At 35.4% G+C, this 19683-nt stretch overlaps 1 protein-coding gene across 1 annotated transcript; it reads right to left on the bottom strand.

Annotated features, from left to right (window-relative positions):
- Nucleotides 1-210: 210 nt before the first annotated feature.
- Nucleotides 211-19293, bottom strand: LOC140145901 (uncharacterized). The gene is made up of 4 exons (XM_072167618.1): nt 18847-19293; nt 3905-4137; nt 2202-2450; nt 211-1730 (listed from the first exon to the last, which is right to left on the bottom strand). Exons 1-4 carry the CDS (start codon nt 18867-18869, stop codon nt 1639-1641), a joined length of 597 nt encoding a protein of 198 aa, XP_072023719.1. The 5' UTR covers nt 18870-19293; the 3' UTR covers nt 211-1638.
- Between the last annotated feature and the right edge of the window lie 390 nt (nt 19294-19683).

Genomic DNA, 19683 nt, shown 5'->3' with positions numbered 1-19683 from the left:
TTGTATAAAGAATTTGAATTGTTCTTCAAGACTAAATACATAACATACAACATGTACACGATTCTTTCAACCCTAATACTTGCAGGTAGTATACATGGTTAGAGGGGAATAGGACAAATATTTTCCCCGAGGTATTGGCTACAAAGCGTGAGGGTGATAGGGCCCGTAGTCAGTACCGAGAGAAAAACAGTTGCCCCCGGGGGGGGGGGGGCACTCAACTTTGGAAGTGACGGGTATGTGCCTACCGGAGTCGCGAAGTAGGGGCCTATCGGGTACAAAGCGTTATTTTAAAAAAGGGGGTCATTGGGTACAAACAAAATAAAAAAGGGGGTCATTGGGTACAATATTTTGAAAAAAGGGGGTCATCGAGTATAAGATTTAAAAAAAAGGGTCATCGGGTAGAAAATTTTGAAAAATGGAGCAAAACTTAGAAAATTTCGGCATAATTTTGAAAAAATGGAGCAAAATTTGACAGTTTCGGCATTTTTTTGTTGCATTTTGATGATGCTATTCTAGAATAAAAAGGGGGTCATTGGGTAGCCGCAACTAAAAAAAAGGGGGTAATCGGGTATGGCTTTTAAAAAAGGGGTCATCGGGTATAGTCGACTTCAAAAGAGGGGGCCTATTGACAGGCACATACCGTCACTTCCAAAGTTGAGTGCCCCCCCGGGCAGTTGCCCTATTTCCCCGATATTAACCATGTAGTTTGGGGATGAAGTTGTCACGTAGATCAAATAAGGGAAACTACCGCACGGTGACACCGAGGTCCTGTCGTTTGTGATTTGACCAATAAAGTGATATGATTTGATTATGAATATTGACGTGCAATGACTTATGCACTGTGCGTGTATGCACCCCACGTGATGTGATGACGCAATCACCATAAATGATATATTTACGCTTTCACCGACCTAGTGCTGGGCACGCGAGGGGTCTCGGGCAGGAATCATAACCAAAGCAAACTGTGTTTTCTCTCTTTACTCCTTCCTCCTTTCCCTTCCGTCAAAAAGCTCTTACGACGTTATATTACAACGTATATTTGTTCTTCAATAATTTGTTGGTTGCACGCCATAAGCGCCGCAGTTTGGCCGTGCTGTTTGATTTGCGCTGTTTGATTCTTTCTCGTCGACATTCAAACACATAACAAACGTATTCAGTTTGGTCGATGAATGATCTAGTCTTGCAACCGTGGAAGCATAGTCATTATTACAGTCTGTGGTGGAAGATAAATCTGTAATATTATCGGAATGAATAGGCTCATATAGACCGTCCGTTGGCTTATCCGCATCCGTAGCTTGGCAGACCACCGGGCTTCTTGTTTCTTCTTCTACTTCTTCTTCAATTCTGGGTAGATGGTCCAAGTTAATAGTCTCTGTGTCATTATGAGGATCAGGAGTTTGTCCATGTGCGGGGTCAATGGAAGGATGAGTTGATATTCGTTTGTACCGACTATTTTGAACACATTTCCAAAATACAAACACAACAATGGCGAATAAAATAATTGCCACAACAATAAATATAACAGCTATGACATAAATAATGATGTTACTTTGTTTTTGCACATCATGCTCGGTTGTGAATTCCTGATGTGATGTTGTATCCTGGTATATTGTTTGAGGTAGATGGGTACTTGGTGATTCAGCAGTAGTGGTAGAGGACGGTCCTGTTGGTGGCACTACGGGTTGTTGGTACAATTGTTGGTGTTGGTTTATTGTACTTGGCGTACCATTCTGTATGTTTATAGGAAAAAAATGCCAAACATGTTAATGGAATCAAATGTTTCCATGGTTGTGCAATACATTCAATGCAAAAATCGATTTCAACATCGTATAGCAAACACTCCACTTTACAAACTGCCAATAATGTTTTAAATCAAATGTTTCAGGAGTTGTAATGGCATTATTAAATGTTTTAAGAGTTGTAATGGCATTAAAAGTAAGCTAAAAGAATAACATAATGGATTTCCTCGCTCATGAATTTGTTATGATTTGTTAATTATAATGTTACATAATTAGATGATTGAAGTAAGCTAAGGAACAAAAAATGCTGAGGTATTTTTTGTGTCAGGTTGTCCTAAACTTCCCAAAACTCTTGAAATGTTTAGAAAGCTGTAAATATAAAATTGTGAGGTTACATTTCATTGAACACAGTATTGGAACCATTTTTAATGAGAAACTTTACACTGTTCACTTCTTACACACCTGGGCATTCTTTCCTGCACATATATTCGTTCTGTTCCGGGCAATAAACATCGCAATGCTCACAAAGTCCAGTCTCCTGTTCGCAGTAGTAGTCGATGTCATGTCCACACGTTAATCCATCTGTGCGTCCACAGTTCCCCTGCCATTGACTGCTGACCGGCGTTGTTGTTTCTAATGGAAGAGTTGTTACAGCGGAGGTCGTCTCTACAGCCGGTGTTGTCTTAGGAATGACGTTTTGGGCGTACCATGCTGAAGAAGAATAGGGTAAACACAATAATAGGTAAAGAGTAATTACAAAAATTAATGAAATAAAATGACAAAATCAGAGCACGTATAATACTCCATGATTCATATTTATATAATAATTCATAATAATAATTCCAAGCTATACTAAAACCAACCAATTGGGAGCATTATAATAACAAGGAACAAAATTACATTGCAGTTTTACAGAACTTGACACTCTACATTTCGTTTCTGAAGATTGAGGTCTTGTTTCAGGACCTCACGAAACAGTTCTGTAAAACTGCAATGTAATTTTGTTCCTTGTTTATAATTATTAAATAATAATTCAATTTTAAAGGCTTAAATGTGCTAGATTGTTATTCAAGAACCCAGCTGTAAACATGATAAACATGATAAATATAATGTGTGAAGAGGGATGTAGAATTTACATATGGAAAGGTTTCTATACAAAAACGATTCTCTTATAAACCATCATGTGCACAGTTTCCACCTTGATACACATGAGCACACATTTCGTCCCAAGCGCTTCCAACCAAGCAGCGAATGTCTCCACCACAGTCTTTGATTACACTACACGGTTGAGTGCATACATGTATATAGCAATGTATGAGCTGTGAAGCTTCTAGCTAAAAAATAGGCCTCTTTGGTTGGTTTTTGTCGAAACCTCAAGTGTTCCCTGCATCCAATCAGAATTTTTTATATCAAACGAAAGCTAACACTTCCCCCTAAAAACACTTTTAGTCACTAGGTCAACAGATAACACAATTCAATGTTATAGCAAGGCGAATGTGAAAAATCTGTTGAAAACTACCTATCCGAGCACATTTTTTGACCAAAATGTAGGTTTTAAAAGTCAAAACCTCAAGTGTTCCTTACAATATTTGTCAAATTTTATGTCATTAAATAAAAACAAAGCACACTTATATTGTCAATGGTCAATTCTCTTTAAATTGCAAATCTTGTGCTAAAAGTTACTATTTTCGCCTGTTTTGTCATACGGTTGTAAATTCAATGAACTATGACTTTTAAAAAGAGCGCTTACAAATTGATATGGGATCACTTAAGGATGTGTTGTTCCATATTTTCGGGCATAGATTATTACGTTTGTTATTGAATGAAAGCAAAGTCTTATTACTTGCAGAAAGTTAAAAAAACATTAAAAAAAAATACAAAGAACAAATTGCATTGCAGGAAATGAGATTTTGCAATACTGGGTAATGAGCTGAAGAAATTTGCGCCAACGAATCATCGCACTGATATTTTGCAAATCATGTAAAGGTGTATAACTTAATAAATTATGCAAATGATACACAATTAAAATAATCTTTCACAATAATTTACATTTTCAGGGAACGAATCAGTTCGGCTGAAGATAAACAAACTTTTTACACATGGCCATTAAATAAAATGCATGTATTTGCATTCACAGTTGAAATCTTCTCGAATGTGATACTAACCTGGGCACCTATTCCTACACGAAATTACGTAATACGCCACGCCGCAGTAAATATCGCAGTGCTCACATGTATCGGTTTCTTCCTCACAGAAGTAGTCAATATCCCCAATACATAGCGGACCGCAGTTCCCTGACCATTGAGAATCTGGAGCAGGCACGTCTTGTGGTAGGTAAGCACCATAACACCCGATTGTGCTAATAGCCAGGATGACTACCAAAGTTATTTCAACCCATCTGTCGGTAAAAAGGAGAAAAATAGACAAGTTTGTTTGATTAGTATTGTTTGATTTCGGAAAGATAATTAGTACATTCTGTGTGTATCAAAATAAAGTATATCGTTTGAAAAATGCTACTAGATTAAAAAGTACGACGCATTGATCAAAATGCTTTAATTGATAGCAGACTGGCATGGGACCATAAATAAGGACTTAGTGGCTATTTTGTGAGCCGTGTAAAATGCAGTTGTGTTTAGTCAATTCATAACATGAAAATCACACTTTCACCACTATCTTTACAGTAATTGACAGAACGCCTTACATAATTGTTGGGCAATCGTGTGATTGCTTTGAAGCACCAAGTAGAATGGCCCCAAGATCTCCTGATCGTACACCTCTTGATTTCTTCTTGTGGTGCTATCTGTAATCAGAGGATTTCACAAGTCCTCCTGCAGACCTTGATGTACTCCAGATTGCACAAGTTAACATATACCATAGGTATTTCCTCTAATACCTATGCATATACCCACAGGGGCGTAACCAGACCTAACCTTCCGAAAAGTTGTAGTATTAATGTGCGAGCGATCGCTCGCATCGCGAGCGGCTTGCCGCGAAGCGATAAACGGGTGGGGCCCCTGGCGGGGGTAAAGGGGCGGAGCCCCCTGAAGCTCCTGGTTTTTGGCATATTAGAAGCTAAAAATCAGTGTTTCAGAGTACAAATTTCACAATGAAAGTAGTATAGATCTTCTTCCCTCTTTCTTTCCCTTTTCTCTTCTCCCTTCTCCTTTTCTCTTCTCCCTTCCCCTTTTTCTTCCCTCTTTTTTCTTTTCTTCTTTCCCCTTTCTCTTCTTCCCTCTTTTTTCCCCTTTTTTCTCTTCTCCTTCCCCTTTTTCTTCCCTCTTTTCTCTCCTTCCCTTTTCCCTTCCCAATTTTTGCTCATCTTCCCAGTTTTTTTGTGTCGGGGGGCAGCTTGCCCCCCCCGGCCCCTCCACTGGTTACGCCACTGTATACCCAGGTAGGACAGACGTCTCTTTAGACGTGACGTGAATGCCACGTTGAGCATGTTGAGGAGAGCTGATATCTGCATACAGAGGAATGGTGGCCATGCCCTGGTGATTATGTGTAAGACTAAGACTGTCGATTACTGTAAAGTGAGTACAGTTGCGCAAAGTCAATTAAAATAAATATTATTTACTCGGCTCACAAAAGTAGCCACTGAATTCTTAGTTTAGTTTAGTTTTTATTCGGATATCACTTTTACATCAGTGGCACTCATCAATATGATGGTGCATCCAAAAACATTTAAATAATTGATGTAGATAAATATATAAAACAACATTAAATTAAAATAAAATTAAACAGAAGTACATACAAATAAATGATACGTTTCAAACATGAAAAATAAAAAATAAAAAATATTTACAAGTAAACATGAAAAATACAAAATAAAAATATTTACAAGTAAACCTCATTGTACGACGTCAAGTAGCCTACTCAAGGACATTAATCAGAACTTAAGGGAAGGGGTATGAACGTTTGGACAGTATTTAATGTGGGACATTAGAGCACGTCAGACATATCGAATTGCATTCTGGATACGAAGAATCTCATTCTGATATCAAATAATTTTCATTTTTTGAAATTCGCAATGTAATACACATTTTATGGCAAATCATTAAAAATTGAAATTTTTGATATTTAACAGTACTTGAAGTAAACTTTATAAATCTGATGATTTATACTTAAAGTGTATGTATGTGGGATGAAAAGCCGACGATCAATTGAAAATGTTGACCTTTCGTATTGAAGATATGGATTTTTTTCCCAAAACACCAAAAAAATTAGTTTTTTTTGAAAGGTCAAAATTGTCAATTGATCGACGGCTTTTCCTCCCAGCTACATACACTTTAAGAATATATCATTAGATTTATAAATTTACTTCGAGGACTGTTATATATCAAAAATTTGAAAAATATCGAATTTTTATGATTTGTCATAAAATTTGTATTATATCGTGATTTTCAAAAAATGAAAATTATTTGATATCAGAAAGACATGCTTCGTATTCAGAATGCAATTCGATACGTCTGAGGTACTCTCATGTTCCATAAAAAATACTGTCGAAACGCTCAAAACGCTCATTCCAGATCCCTTAAGAAAATAAGAAAGACATTATTTATGGTGCCTTCAAATGTGTCCTTAAAGACCATGCACGTTTTATGTACGATTTACAATAGGCATCAAACATATCATCAATAATATTTTGGAATTCTGGGGAGAATGGTACGTATCCATGACCATCAAATACATTACTACCTAGAGCAAAACACAATTTGATATTCATCTCACTGCATATAAAATATTCCAAACATAAAAGAAACCATTATTACAAAGGTTATTCTTAAGAATATTTAGTTCGTCATCTCTGACACCCTTTAGTGCTTTACATTTAAACATAAAATGTAAAATATCCTCTATGCCATCATTACATAACGTACATATAACACTGAAGTTATTATCCCAAATGCTTAACTTTCTATCTAACGAGAGTGTATTAGATCGTGCTCTGAACTTCATACTTGCACCATAAAAGTCTAGTTTGTGAGGAGCCTTTTTGAATTGAACATATTCCTTCAAAGAAGATTTACGACATGCTGATTCATACCAATTTTTCACACGGTATTGATTATGAATATGATTGAAAGACTTAGATAAACTATTGCTTAATGACTGAGTATTTTAACCCATTATATGACTCAAAGCCATTTCCAAGAAATCGGATGTGAGTTTTCAGACATAATAAGAAGAGCGTTGATAATTAACTTTGGCCATCTATGTAGTCCATTGAAAGCAATCTTGAGAGATACTTAATTTTCACCTTATCATGCATACTTTTAAAATCTTCCCAACCTAAATCACCAATAAGTGCTTCTGCTGGGGTGTTTCTTGGGGCTTTAAGAATAGTCCTTGCCATTTGAATTTGGAGACTGTCAAGTTTTTTATAATCACTAGCGCTATATGATGAAATCGCACATACATAATTAATAGCTGGTAAAGCCAAAGATTTCCAAAGAATATTACCATAATATACTCTATTGAAGTCGTCCTGGTTATCAATAATTGACTTAAGGTTATTAATTATTTTAAACTGTTGTGATTTGGTAGTTCACAGCATCTTACGAATGGTAGTGAGCTTTGGCAAAAACTGCATTGCTCAATTCATAGCGAGCGTGTAGAAGAATTAAAATATCACAGATATACTTTTATAGGTGCTGCGGTTCTTGAGTTACGTTGTAAAGAGGGCTGAAACAACAACACTTTTGTAAAACGTACATAACTCATTAACAACAATACATTAAGCAAGTTTGCAAAGTATACGATTTGTAGAATGAACTTTTGCAAAACATCAAGGTGTTATTTTTCAATAATATATTGATCTAGATAATGAAAATCGATTTTAGGTTGCTTCGACCAACAATACCTCGTCTACCCTTAACATATCCAATCAAAAGATTTCCCTTTTTTATGACTTCAGATATATGAGAATGATCAGATAGATTCCTGGTGATATGAACACCTAAGTACTTGTACATACCCAGCAAACACAAAAACGTTTTAAAAACGTTTTAAATAAGTTATATTTTGGCTTTTGGTTTAGGTAAAAACGTTTTAATAACATTAATGTCGGGTTATATAAAGGTCATGATAACGTTTTAAAACGTTTTATATGAAAACACACTACAACAATATTTTTAAATGTTTTCAAAAAATGTTATTGTAAACTATTTTTACAAACATTTGTGCCAAATATTGTGTCAATACCTACTTAAATAACATCTATGTTAAAATGTTTGAACCTAGCAATTACAGAAATGTTCTTAAAATGTTTTTTTGAAAACCTTTTAATAACATTTAAATGTCGGGTTATACAAAGGTCATGAAAACGTTTTTAAAACGTTATGGAAAATATTTTGGGCAAACATTTTTCCCAAAATATTTTTTCAACCCCAAAATAACATTCTGTTTAGAATGTTTTGTATCAAGTTTTCAAGAATGTTTTTGGAATGTTATTACGTTTTTATACCCTTTATATAACCCGACATTTAAACGTTTTCTGTAAAACATTTTTGTTTGCTGAGCAGTAGATTATCAAAAAATGTTTTTTAATGTTATGAAAACATTTTATACTCTTAATGTACCCTTTATATAACCCGACATTTAAACGTTTTCTGACAACCTTTTATAACCTTTTGCGAATGATGTCGAAAACGTTTTGTGTTTGCTGGGTATCTACTTTCATAATGTGATTGTCTGCAAGATTCCATAATTTGTTATAATTAACACGTTTACCAACAACAAGAACGTTAGATTTCGTGTGATTAAAATTAAGACGCCACTTATTTGAAAATTCGGCTGCAATATTAAGCATACGTTGTAAGTCATTTTCATCTTTAGCTATGAGAACAACATCGTCTGCCCAAAAAAGGCATTTTATGTTAACACCCATAATATGAATTCCAACATCATGTTTGCCAAGCATCTTTGATAATGCATTTATATAAATACAGAAAAGAATTGGAGATAAAACACAGACTTGTTTAACACCTTCTACATCGAAATAATCTGTGACTATGTCCCCAAATTTAACATTATACATTGAACATTTTTATACAAACTCTCTAAAATATTCCATACCCTTCCTTTGATGCCAACATTCCAAGCAACTGACAAGAGACCCTTTCTCCATACAGTATCAAATGCTTTTCGGAAGTCCAGGAAGGCCATATATGTTGGTTTATTCTCATCAAGTCTTGCAGCTGCAATACCTGTTAAATTCAGAACATGATCCTCACACCTATGATCTTTCCTGAAGCCTCCTTGCACTTCCGAAAGAATATTATTATCTTCAATGAAAGACGAAATTCTATTTGAAATGATTCGATTGAAAAGTTTGGAAACACAAGATGTTAATGTAATTCCAATATAATTGTCTAGGTCCTTTTTACTACCCTTTTTATATATGGGGATAATTATTCCCTTATTCCATTCATTGGGCGTGCTCTCAAAGTCCAAAAAGCAGTTTAACAGTTGTGTTAGTGAATTAATTAAACCATTCCCTCCATTCTTTAAGAGCTCGTTAGTAATTAAATCAAGCCCAGGTGCTTTATTATTTTTGGCACACGAGATAGCATCCTTAACATCATCAAAAGAGATGTCGATATCATTTAATAAAACATTTGTATTCACCCAAAATTATGGTTACCTTTCCTTATCTGATCAATAATATTATTTACATCATAACTATTTACACTGTCATTCATTTCCTTGTTCATTTTACCTAGAGTATTCCAATACGGCATTGGTGACAAGTAAGATATGTATATTATAGGGGCAAGGACTACAACTACTGCACTGAAAATTCAGCAACTCAAGGCAAGTAGTTATTGATTTATTGATCAAATATTGGGTTTCCCTCATTTTTGACTGTAACTCCACAACTGTTGTCTGTGCTGAAATAAAATTTCCAGTGCAGTAGTTGTAGTCCTTGCCCCTATAATATACATATCTTACTTGTCATCAATGCTCTATAATTTTTGAGAAAAATGCCAAAATAGGCACAAAATTGGGCAGGGGTGTAGTACCCCCTTAAAAGCATAATAATAATATATGTTGTTAATATTGAACGACATTGGACAAACGGGGTATCAAAATGCGCGTAAATACACCATCCTTCGTTCTATGTCAAAACATTGTGAATACAATCAATAGTTCCTAAGCTATAGGCGTATTTATAACAGTCTTTTTAAAATTAAGATAGCACGGATCACTTAAAGGTCACCAACAGGCGCAAAATCACACAGTAATACAGATGCATGGAGTTCAATACTTCCGGGGAATACTATATTTGTGCGTAACTTGCACTTCCCACCCTGGAATTCCATGGCGAGCAAAGACCACTTGATCATGTCGATTGCTTGAATTAATGTGTATTAATGCAATTTAGGCAATAGATAAACAGCGCGTAGCCCTACTTTCAAGAGCACTTCCTTTTTTTAACCTATGGGGAATTCCATCCACATGCAAACAATGACTTGCATGCTCGATTGCGGCCGTGTTTTTCCCCGGTTATGGACATTGCGGTCACGGTAAAAAATATGTCAAATTAAACAAAGTCGAAAACGTGGTTTTGAGGTTTTAATTTTTTTTTGCTTAACTCAATTTTTTTAACAGCTGCCATCTTGTAACAACTTAGTCATTAGAAAACGCCCGGTTCGGGCAGTATAATATTTAAAATGTTTTGGTTCTCGTCAACATACTGCAGTTACTGTCCGTTTTCCTATACACAATACACAGTGCTCTCACCATTGTCGCGTGACCTCTACAAATGATGTATGTTGGGAGAATGGACACTTGCCTAGTTAACATCACTGTGTGAAAAATAACCAGCCAATATTTTATTTATTCTCCCAAACTTCTAGCAAATATATTTCTCTAACATGACCTAAAATTACAGCTAGGTTAGATGTTCAGAAATGGTCGCACTTTTGTAAAATATGAGTGAGGGCAAGGCATAGCTAGCCAACTCCCCGTGTTAATTGAATGGAGATTTGACCGAAAATATTGGTATCGGACCGCTCACTTCTGAAGGATGCCACAAAAAACGGTAAAAGCTACATTTAAATTATTCTAAATAGGTTCTAGAAAATATAGTTTTGTAACATGTCCTAAATTTTTAGATAATTTAGATGTTTGGAGAGGGTCGCACTTTTGTGTTTTAGGAAGGATATGTAAACGACAGATAACACCAAAAATATGAAGACATTATTTCCAAACCGTGTTAAGTCAACAATCATTATGTTGCTCATTTTCAAGAATGCTGGTTTACAAAAAGCACGCCATTGTCTCATTTCGTGAACAAAAGTACACATACCATTGTTTCCTTTCGTTTCCTTTATAATCGGTTACCCAACTGAAGCTATAATACGCAAACTTTTTTGCGATATCGCACATGAAAACAGTCACATGTGCACAGCCAGAGAAGATCCGATTTAATCAGTTGAGGTGTTTCAATGAGTGTTATCTTGGTTTAATAGCTTTTAATGGGGTTAAGTCCTGCAAAGGTCGAGATGAATTCTACTGTAGACATGACTGCATCATGAGAGGATTGATGAGAGAAGGAGGTGGCCCGGGGAGGTGGGTTTTTCCCGTCAAAGTATTGTAGGATTTGATCTTTTCCAATAGTGCTCGAGAAAAGGAGGATGCATGTTATTTTATCTTTTCAAATGTGAGGGATAAATCCCCTAGAATATACCACAAAAAGACTCGATCCTTGTTCTCAATATTATTTATAAATGTATGTTGTTTTCCTAAACCATTCTAATTCTAAAATTATTTGAAAAAAAGTAAGAAAAATTAAGGAGGAGGGCACGAGCCGGGGACGAGAAGAACCAAAACAGTATTTTTTGTCGGTCTTATCCTTCCTGCTCTGGGATTAACCTTTTTACAAATCTGATGAAGGTGAATATACAGTGGAACCTCTGTAACACAAACTCTTTTAACACAAAATACCTGGTAACACAAAGTAAATTTTGTTTCATATCCCTGGTCCCATGAATTATTTTTTACATGTCACCCTCGTAACCAAATTGCCGAAGTCTTTATTTCTGCGAAAAAGGCAAAATCTGAAAGAAAAAAAAACCTTCTTGGTGTTTTCTAATGACTTAGTCATTTTGTTACAAGGTTTAATATAATAAAGATTGAGTTAAGCAAAAAAATTTAAACCTCAACAAAAATGACCGAGGCAATTTGGTTATGAGGGTAACAATGTTATAAAGTTAGAACCCTGATATCATAAAATCCTGACAACACAAACTAAAATTTTACAAGCATCTGACATACATGTATATATCAGAAGGACATTCTTCGTATTCATGGTATTCGTAATGATTCAATATATCTGATGTGCTCTCAGGTCCCACAAAAAATACTGTACAAAGGTTGTTGACCAACCCCTTAAAACTACAATGCTGATACAAAATCAGGTTCAAACAATGTTAGGTACGGTATTTGAAATGGTAGGGCCTACATGTAGATACAGCAGCTGACACACATACAGTAGTTGAATTCCAAAACAAAATTGGGGGTTTCCCCCGACCTGGTGATTACTCAATATCAGATATTGAAGATTTGTGTTTAATACGTGACATGCATGATTGTCACGTATGTCGATGTGTACATGTATGATTGCGTCATGTACGGTTTACAAAATGCCATGATGCAGTCATGTCTACAGTAGAATTCACCACGACCTTTGCAGGACTTCAACCTCATTAAAAGCTATTAAGTAGTAGATAAAGGGTGAGAAACAGGCCATTACCATAGACAATCGATGTGGAGAGATGAGGTCCGACCGAGTCTCCTGCACAGGTTACGCTTCCTGTGGAGGGGGCGGAACCAAACTGGCTGATGTGGAGACAAAGACAATTTGCGTCGGTCTGATACTCGTCTATCCTCGTGACCATGCGCATATATGGCTGGTCAGGAAGATATTTATTATCCCGAATTTATAATATGCCTAACAGTTCCATCGTATAACCGATTTGCTAGAGAATATTTGTTACTATGTTTAATAAATTCGTATTTATCGTATAATAAAATGTAGCCAAATGTATAGATGTGTACATAGTGTGTGGATCCAGTCTTCTACGGACTTGGCTACTAAGCATGTCGGGAAGGATATGGCGGTATGCTGACCTGGGTCAATATGTCCGACCGATTGCCCACGTTACTGTGTGCGATCATGTGTGACAGGCAATTCCGATAATAATCAAAGTTCCCTGCTAGTAGCTAATTCGCATGGACCGTTGAGGACCGGCAAGGATAAAGACAGATTCCCTTCTAAAACCAATGGCAAGTTTATATACATGTACTGAGTATACATTCAGCGAAACGGTTACTTTTTATTTATGAATATTTACATCGTTATGCTAATTAAAATTTAATTTGCATAAATTTAACTGAGCACCAGTGGTGTTGCATGAATTACTGTTATACGGACTGCAGGAGCACTCTATAATTTTCTCTTGTCATGTAACATTTGCATTTAAATCGAGCTGTATGCATTTGTTCCGTAATGCTATCGAGACTAGTAACCAACTCAGATTCTACATGTATGTTGTGATCCTTTCCATAGTGTTTCTAGAATGTCCATGGTGTTCTTTTGTTTAGCTCGCTGCCCGAGACCGTTATCTTGAGCTATTGTGTTGATAATGGTCTCTGGGGAGCCAGCTACCGCCATTACTCTAGGTAATGGTCGAGGCAACGAACCTTAAACAAAAGGAATACAATGGTTAATCTGTGAATAGAAAAGGCCTAGACGTATATACCAAGATAACACTCATTAAAAAAAGCTCAACTGATTAAATCAGATCTTCGCTAGTTAAATCTACACGACACATGTTTCTGTTTTACCTGTGCAATGAGCAATGAGCTGGTATTATAATTTCAGTTGGGTGAACGATTATAAAGCGAACAAAAGGTAACAATATTGTGTGCGCTTTTGTTTACGAAATGAGACAATAGTGTGCTTATTGTTAACCAACGTGTTTGAAAATGAAAAGCATAATGGTTTGCAGACTTAACACGGTTTGGAAATAATTTCTTCATATTTTTTGGTGTTATCTGTCGTTTACATATCCTTCCTAAAACACAAAAGTGCGAATATTTCCAAACACCTAAATTAGCTAAAAATTTAGGACATGTTACAAAACTATATTTTCTAGAATTTCAGAGAATACTTTAAATATTGGCCGGTTATTTTTCACACAGTGACGTTAACTAGGCAATGTCCTATTACCTATAACATACACTGTAAAACACCAAAGTGCGAATATTTCCAAACACCTAAATTAGCTAGATAGATTAAGATAATTTAAGCACAAGCATGGAAACTTTAGCCTTTGACACAAGATTCGTTTATTTTGTAACTTGTAATTTGGGGATTACCCGGGTTGTTTATGACATGGCTTACGTGACAAGAGCCGGTGTACATGTACGATTGCCTCATAATCTGTGTACGATGTACATTTTTAGTGATTCCACCAACCAGGAAAACGGACAAGCTTTTTTTAACAATTTTTTTACCTGATACATAAAAATATATAGAAACAGAATAAATAAATAAACAAACAAACAAATAAATAAATAAATAAAATAATAAATAAATAAATAAATAAAATAAAATATAGACTATAATTTAAGCACAACCATGGAAACTTTAGCCTTCGACACAAGATTAGTTTATTTTGTTACTTGTAATTTGGGGATAACCCGGGGGATTTCTGACATGGCTTAGCTTACGTGACAAGATCCGGTGTACATGTACGATTGCCTCATGACCTGTGCACGATGTACATTTTTAGTGATTCCACTCACCAGAAAAACGGACAAGCTTTTTTTTACAATTTTTTTATATGATACATAAAAATATATAGAAACAGATAAATAAATAAATAAATAAATAAATACATAAATGAATGAATGAATGAATGAATGAATGAATGAATGAATGAATGAATGAATAAATAAATAAATAAATAATATATAAAAAACGGACAAGCTTTTTTAAACAATTTTTTTTACCTGATACATAAAAATATCTAGAAACAGAATAAATAAATAAACAAACAAACAAACAAACAAACAAATAAATAAATAAATAAATAAAATAATAAATAAATAAATAAATAAAATAAAATATAGACTAAGATAATTTAAGCACAACCATGGAAACTTTAGCCTTCGACACAAGATTAGTTTATTTTGTTACTTGTAATTTGGGGATAACCCGGGGATTTCTGACATGGCTTAGCTTACGTGTGTTACGGCTGCCTTCGCAAACAGCACGAACTCGCAAACCAGTTTGCGAGTTCGGTCTTTGACGACGGAAACGCAAACTTTATCGGGTAAGGAGAATATAAGATGCAATAATTATTGTACTGATTTTAATGGACATGATGGATATTATTCAAGGTCGTATTGAGGGCGCCGTACACCAATCACTATGTATTATTGCAATACGAGTTCCGGGTTAATATAATTATGCAGTGGAGTGGGGAAATTGGTGGGTGTGTATGGGGGGGTGTATTATTTCTTAGGGCAAAATCTGAATCTTATCTTAAACTTCGGCGAATTTTGGGTAAAAATAGTGTGTTTTCTGTGCTTTTTGTCCGGGGGGGGGGGCAAACTAACGACAAAGAACACATGGTGAAATTTCCCCCTTCCCCCTTGGCGCCGCCACTGTGTATATGAGTCATACTGGGGACAATTTGCGAGACTTCCATATTTTCAGAAGATCTGTGCTGAATACGACACCTGAAAGTCTTGATGCAACGACCTAACCGTATGAATCCCGGGCACACAATATCACATACCACAAGATGGTGTATTGACCTGCTGATGAGGTGAATTCTCCTAACAATGCATTTTATTGAACTTAAAACGAGCTCCCTAAGAAAGAGGGCAGTATACTATTTGGAGTGGGAATTTTGTATAGAGTTTGCGTTCCCGTCCAGTTTGCGTTTAGGGCGTATTACATGGTGATGAGTTCCGGTTAAACGTATATGGCTACATGAGACAATGTGGTGTCCTTAGGGACCATGTTCTTCGTGAGGATGGCATGTTCTGATTTAAATGAAAGATGCTAACCTATTAATGACTAAAATAGATATGAAATTATACAAATCGATTTCACAAGAAAAGTAGGCCCTGTCCGAATTACTGCTAACGGAACAAGTTTTAATGCTAGTTTTGGCGTTGAAATAGCGGCGTCGCTTTTCAACATTTTTTAATAAAAAACTGAACCTATAAAGTTCCCCAAAATTGAAGCTTAAATGAAATTTCAGTCCTTAATTAATACAGGGATGACGTTAAAAAGTGAAAAATATTGTCACGCCTGGTAGAAAACGCCGTTTAAAAAGGTGATTTTTACGTGCTTTTCAATGGAGAAGTTATTTGGTGATTTACGCCCTTTACATACGTGACAAGATCCGGTGTACATGTACGGCCTTCACATACGTGACAAGATCCGGTGTACATGTACGATTGCCTCATGACCTGTGCACGATGTACATTTTTAGTGATTCCACTCACCAGAAAAACGGACAAGCTTTTTTTTACAATTTTTTTATATGATACATAAAATTATATAGAAACAGATAAATAAATAAATAAATAAATGAATGAATGAATGAATGAATGAATGAATGAATGAATGAATGAATGAATGAATGAATGAATGAATGAATGAATGAATGAATGAATGAATAAATAAATAAATAAATAATATATAAAAAAAATAAAATATAGAGTAAAATAATTTAAGCACAACCATGGAAACTTCGACACATGTTTATTTTATTTTGTAACTTGTAATTTGGGGATTACCCGGGTTTTTTTGACATGGCTTACGTGACAAGAGCCGGTGTACATGTACGATTGCGTCACGAGCTTTGTACGATGTACATTTTTAGTGATTCCACCCACCACGAAAACGGACAAGCTGTTTTTTACAATATTTTTTTATCTGATACATAAAAATATATAGAAACAGGATAAATAAATAAATAAATAAATAAATAAATAAATAAATAAATAAATAAATAAATAAATAAATAAATAAATAAATAAATAAATAAATAAATAAATAGAATAATTTAAGCACAACCATGGAAAATTTAGCCTCGGGCACAAGTTTAATTTATCTTATAATTACTTTAGTTGTTTTAGCATTGTATCGATTACTACGCAGGATTGGGCGGGGGGAGGGGGGGGGGGTTGAGGATATTGAAAAGTGGATACAACGTCATTTTTCCTGATCCGGGATTAACTTCCAACACTGTTCATTCAAGAATGCCGAGGCTGGTATATGAATTTATTGTTATATACACTATTGGCCTATTCCTGGCACAAGATAATATTTAGGCCTGCTGCTTCCAGCACCATATTATATTGAAAAGATGTTAGTATATATATTCATAATCTTGACTAATAGTTTTTTTACATAAAAATAACAGACGTGAACCAAGTTGAAGCGATACATTTTAATTTAAAATAAGCTTGGTAATACAAACGTTCGTTCATGAGAACGCAAACAAAAGTGACCTGATTTTACTAACACATGCTTACATGTGTATGATATTATGACATGTGACTATTAAATTATGTGGAATTATGAATAATGCATGGTTTTATTACTATTCCTGGAAGTTGGAATCAAAATCTGAAAGGTAGAATAAAGTTGGCCAATAAAGGAATTTATTTTGCCATCAAAACTTAATATAATAATCATATTGCGTTAATATTTTTCATTCTTTACAACCAACATATTGAAAAGTCGTGTTTAACAATTACCCTCCTGATAATTTAACATCAGAATTATGTTACCTACTTCGAATTGATAATAATTATGATACATGTAAGTCTTTTAAAATCATTTTGATTTAATCTTCTACAATACATTGCACACAAAAGATTTACAATCAATCGACATTTAATGACGACAAACAAAAGACAATACTTTTACTTATTGAATCAGAAAAGACAAAGCTTTTACACGTACTTATTGATTGAAACTAACTCTTTTACATATAACTATTAAAATGTAGAACCACTGACACGGGTAGGACATTTAATAAAAGTCCTAATGAAAGTATGCCAGCGTGTGATGATGCAAGTTTGGTCTTCATGACCGGCCTTATCTAGATCTTGAATTGTCAGATAGACGAAGCAAGTTTAAGGGAAAATAAAATATTTACAACTCCAAAATTTAGTCGCAAAACAACCGAGATATGAGACATAAGACATCATTGTAAAAAATACCATAAAGTTTATTAATTTATGTGGCATCCTACCTTGATAGACTTAACATCGTCATATTAAATGTATGCTTCTGTTTCCACTTCCAACAGTCAATTAATCACGCTTATTCCATGAAAGTTATATCAATATTATACAATAGGCAAAATGGCCTTTTTGCTTTTTGGTATACCCAAAAACCTTTGCGGTTGGACCCATGCATGACATCATTGATGCGCACATCGTTACTGCGCATTTCAATAATGAAGATTTGCAATTAGACTAAATCCTTCAGTCGTCTACACTGGGTAATTATTTGTGTTATGCTTGTAGATTGACGAATGAGGGCAGCAGTCTAATTTGCTCAATTGCACCCTGATTGCGCATAATTATGTACGCATCGATGATACGTCAGAAGGAGTTATTTTGCAAAGGCGTTCGGGATTTTCCAGGCTGTGGTTTTGGAATTCCCCGACATTTATCACAACGCGACAGGGACATAGATTATCAAAAACGTGTTTTTGATAATATATGGATTAAGTAATGAAAAGAAAAGAAGAGAAAGAAAAGTCAAAAGAAAAGCGAAGCGAGGCGAGGCGAGGCGAGGCGAGGAGGGAGAGAGAGGAGAGGAGAGGAGAGGAGAGGAGAGGAGAGGAGAGGAGGAGGAGGAGAGGAGGAGAGGAGAGGAGGAGAGGGAGAGAGGAGAAGAGGTTTCATTTTTATAGGATAAATTAAAAAAAAAAAAGTGTGTGTGTGTGTGTGGGGGGGTCGCGTCGCACACCTCTACCAAAATCTGGGACCAAAATAAAAGTACCCTCCCGGGCGTGAACCAGACATTTTCTTTGAAAGAACCTAACACTGTAGTTCAACTTACCTTATAGGCCTAGATTTTGACATTATTTATGTTTAGGCAGCAGAAAGAAGAGACTGGGTAGCCTAAGATCTTGATATTCCAGTCTTCCACTTGCTATACGGCTTCAAATTCCAGTGATATCTATGGCTGCTGCTAGCTAAATGCTTCACCGTTCTGATTTTGCAAGCTTTCCATTGCATCGCTTGTACTGCTTTACGATTTCACTAAAGGCAGTTCTACAAAGAGTTAAAATATCTTGACTACGCATGAAAAACAAGCCAGTGTGCCTCCATGCGTAATCATGGTAATAGACTACCATGGAATACTGCGGCCAATACCACTTCCAGTTGTTTCCTTGAAGTTGTTCATCATGTTTGTGGAACTGAATAATCTGAAACATTTGTCCGTCGATGGGGAATTCCATTTTGAATATAATAAATTGCACAATATCAATTCCTAAATAATATCTGCGACGGGATCACACGACATGAACAATGCAATATTTGCACGCAACCATTGCTGTAGCATTGACTGATTCATCATGACTTGTTAAAATAGACTTTGCATTTTGTACATGTTCAAGGTCATAATCAACTTATTGTCTATTTTTTTGCGCAGGGATAAGGACGTTCCCACAATGCATTGAGATACGTTTCCTTTTCGTGAATTGTCGTATTTTTCCATAGACCAACTAATTTTACCCACTGAAAAATTATCTGTCAGGCAAAATAATGAAAGAGGTTTGTCGTTGAAGACTCTCGGCATTTTAGACCAACTAATTTTATAACCCCCGAAAAATTAACTGTCAGGCAAAAATGAAAGAGGTTTGTCGTAGAAGACTGACAGCATTTTAGACAA

Source organism: Amphiura filiformis, chromosome 2 (genome assembly GCF_039555335.1).
Source record: "Amphiura filiformis chromosome 2, Afil_fr2py, whole genome shotgun sequence".
Lineage (NCBI taxonomy): Eukaryota > Metazoa > Echinodermata > Ophiuroidea > Amphilepidida > Amphiuridae > Amphiura > Amphiura filiformis.
This window is presented reverse-complemented; position numbering and strand designations above follow the sequence as displayed.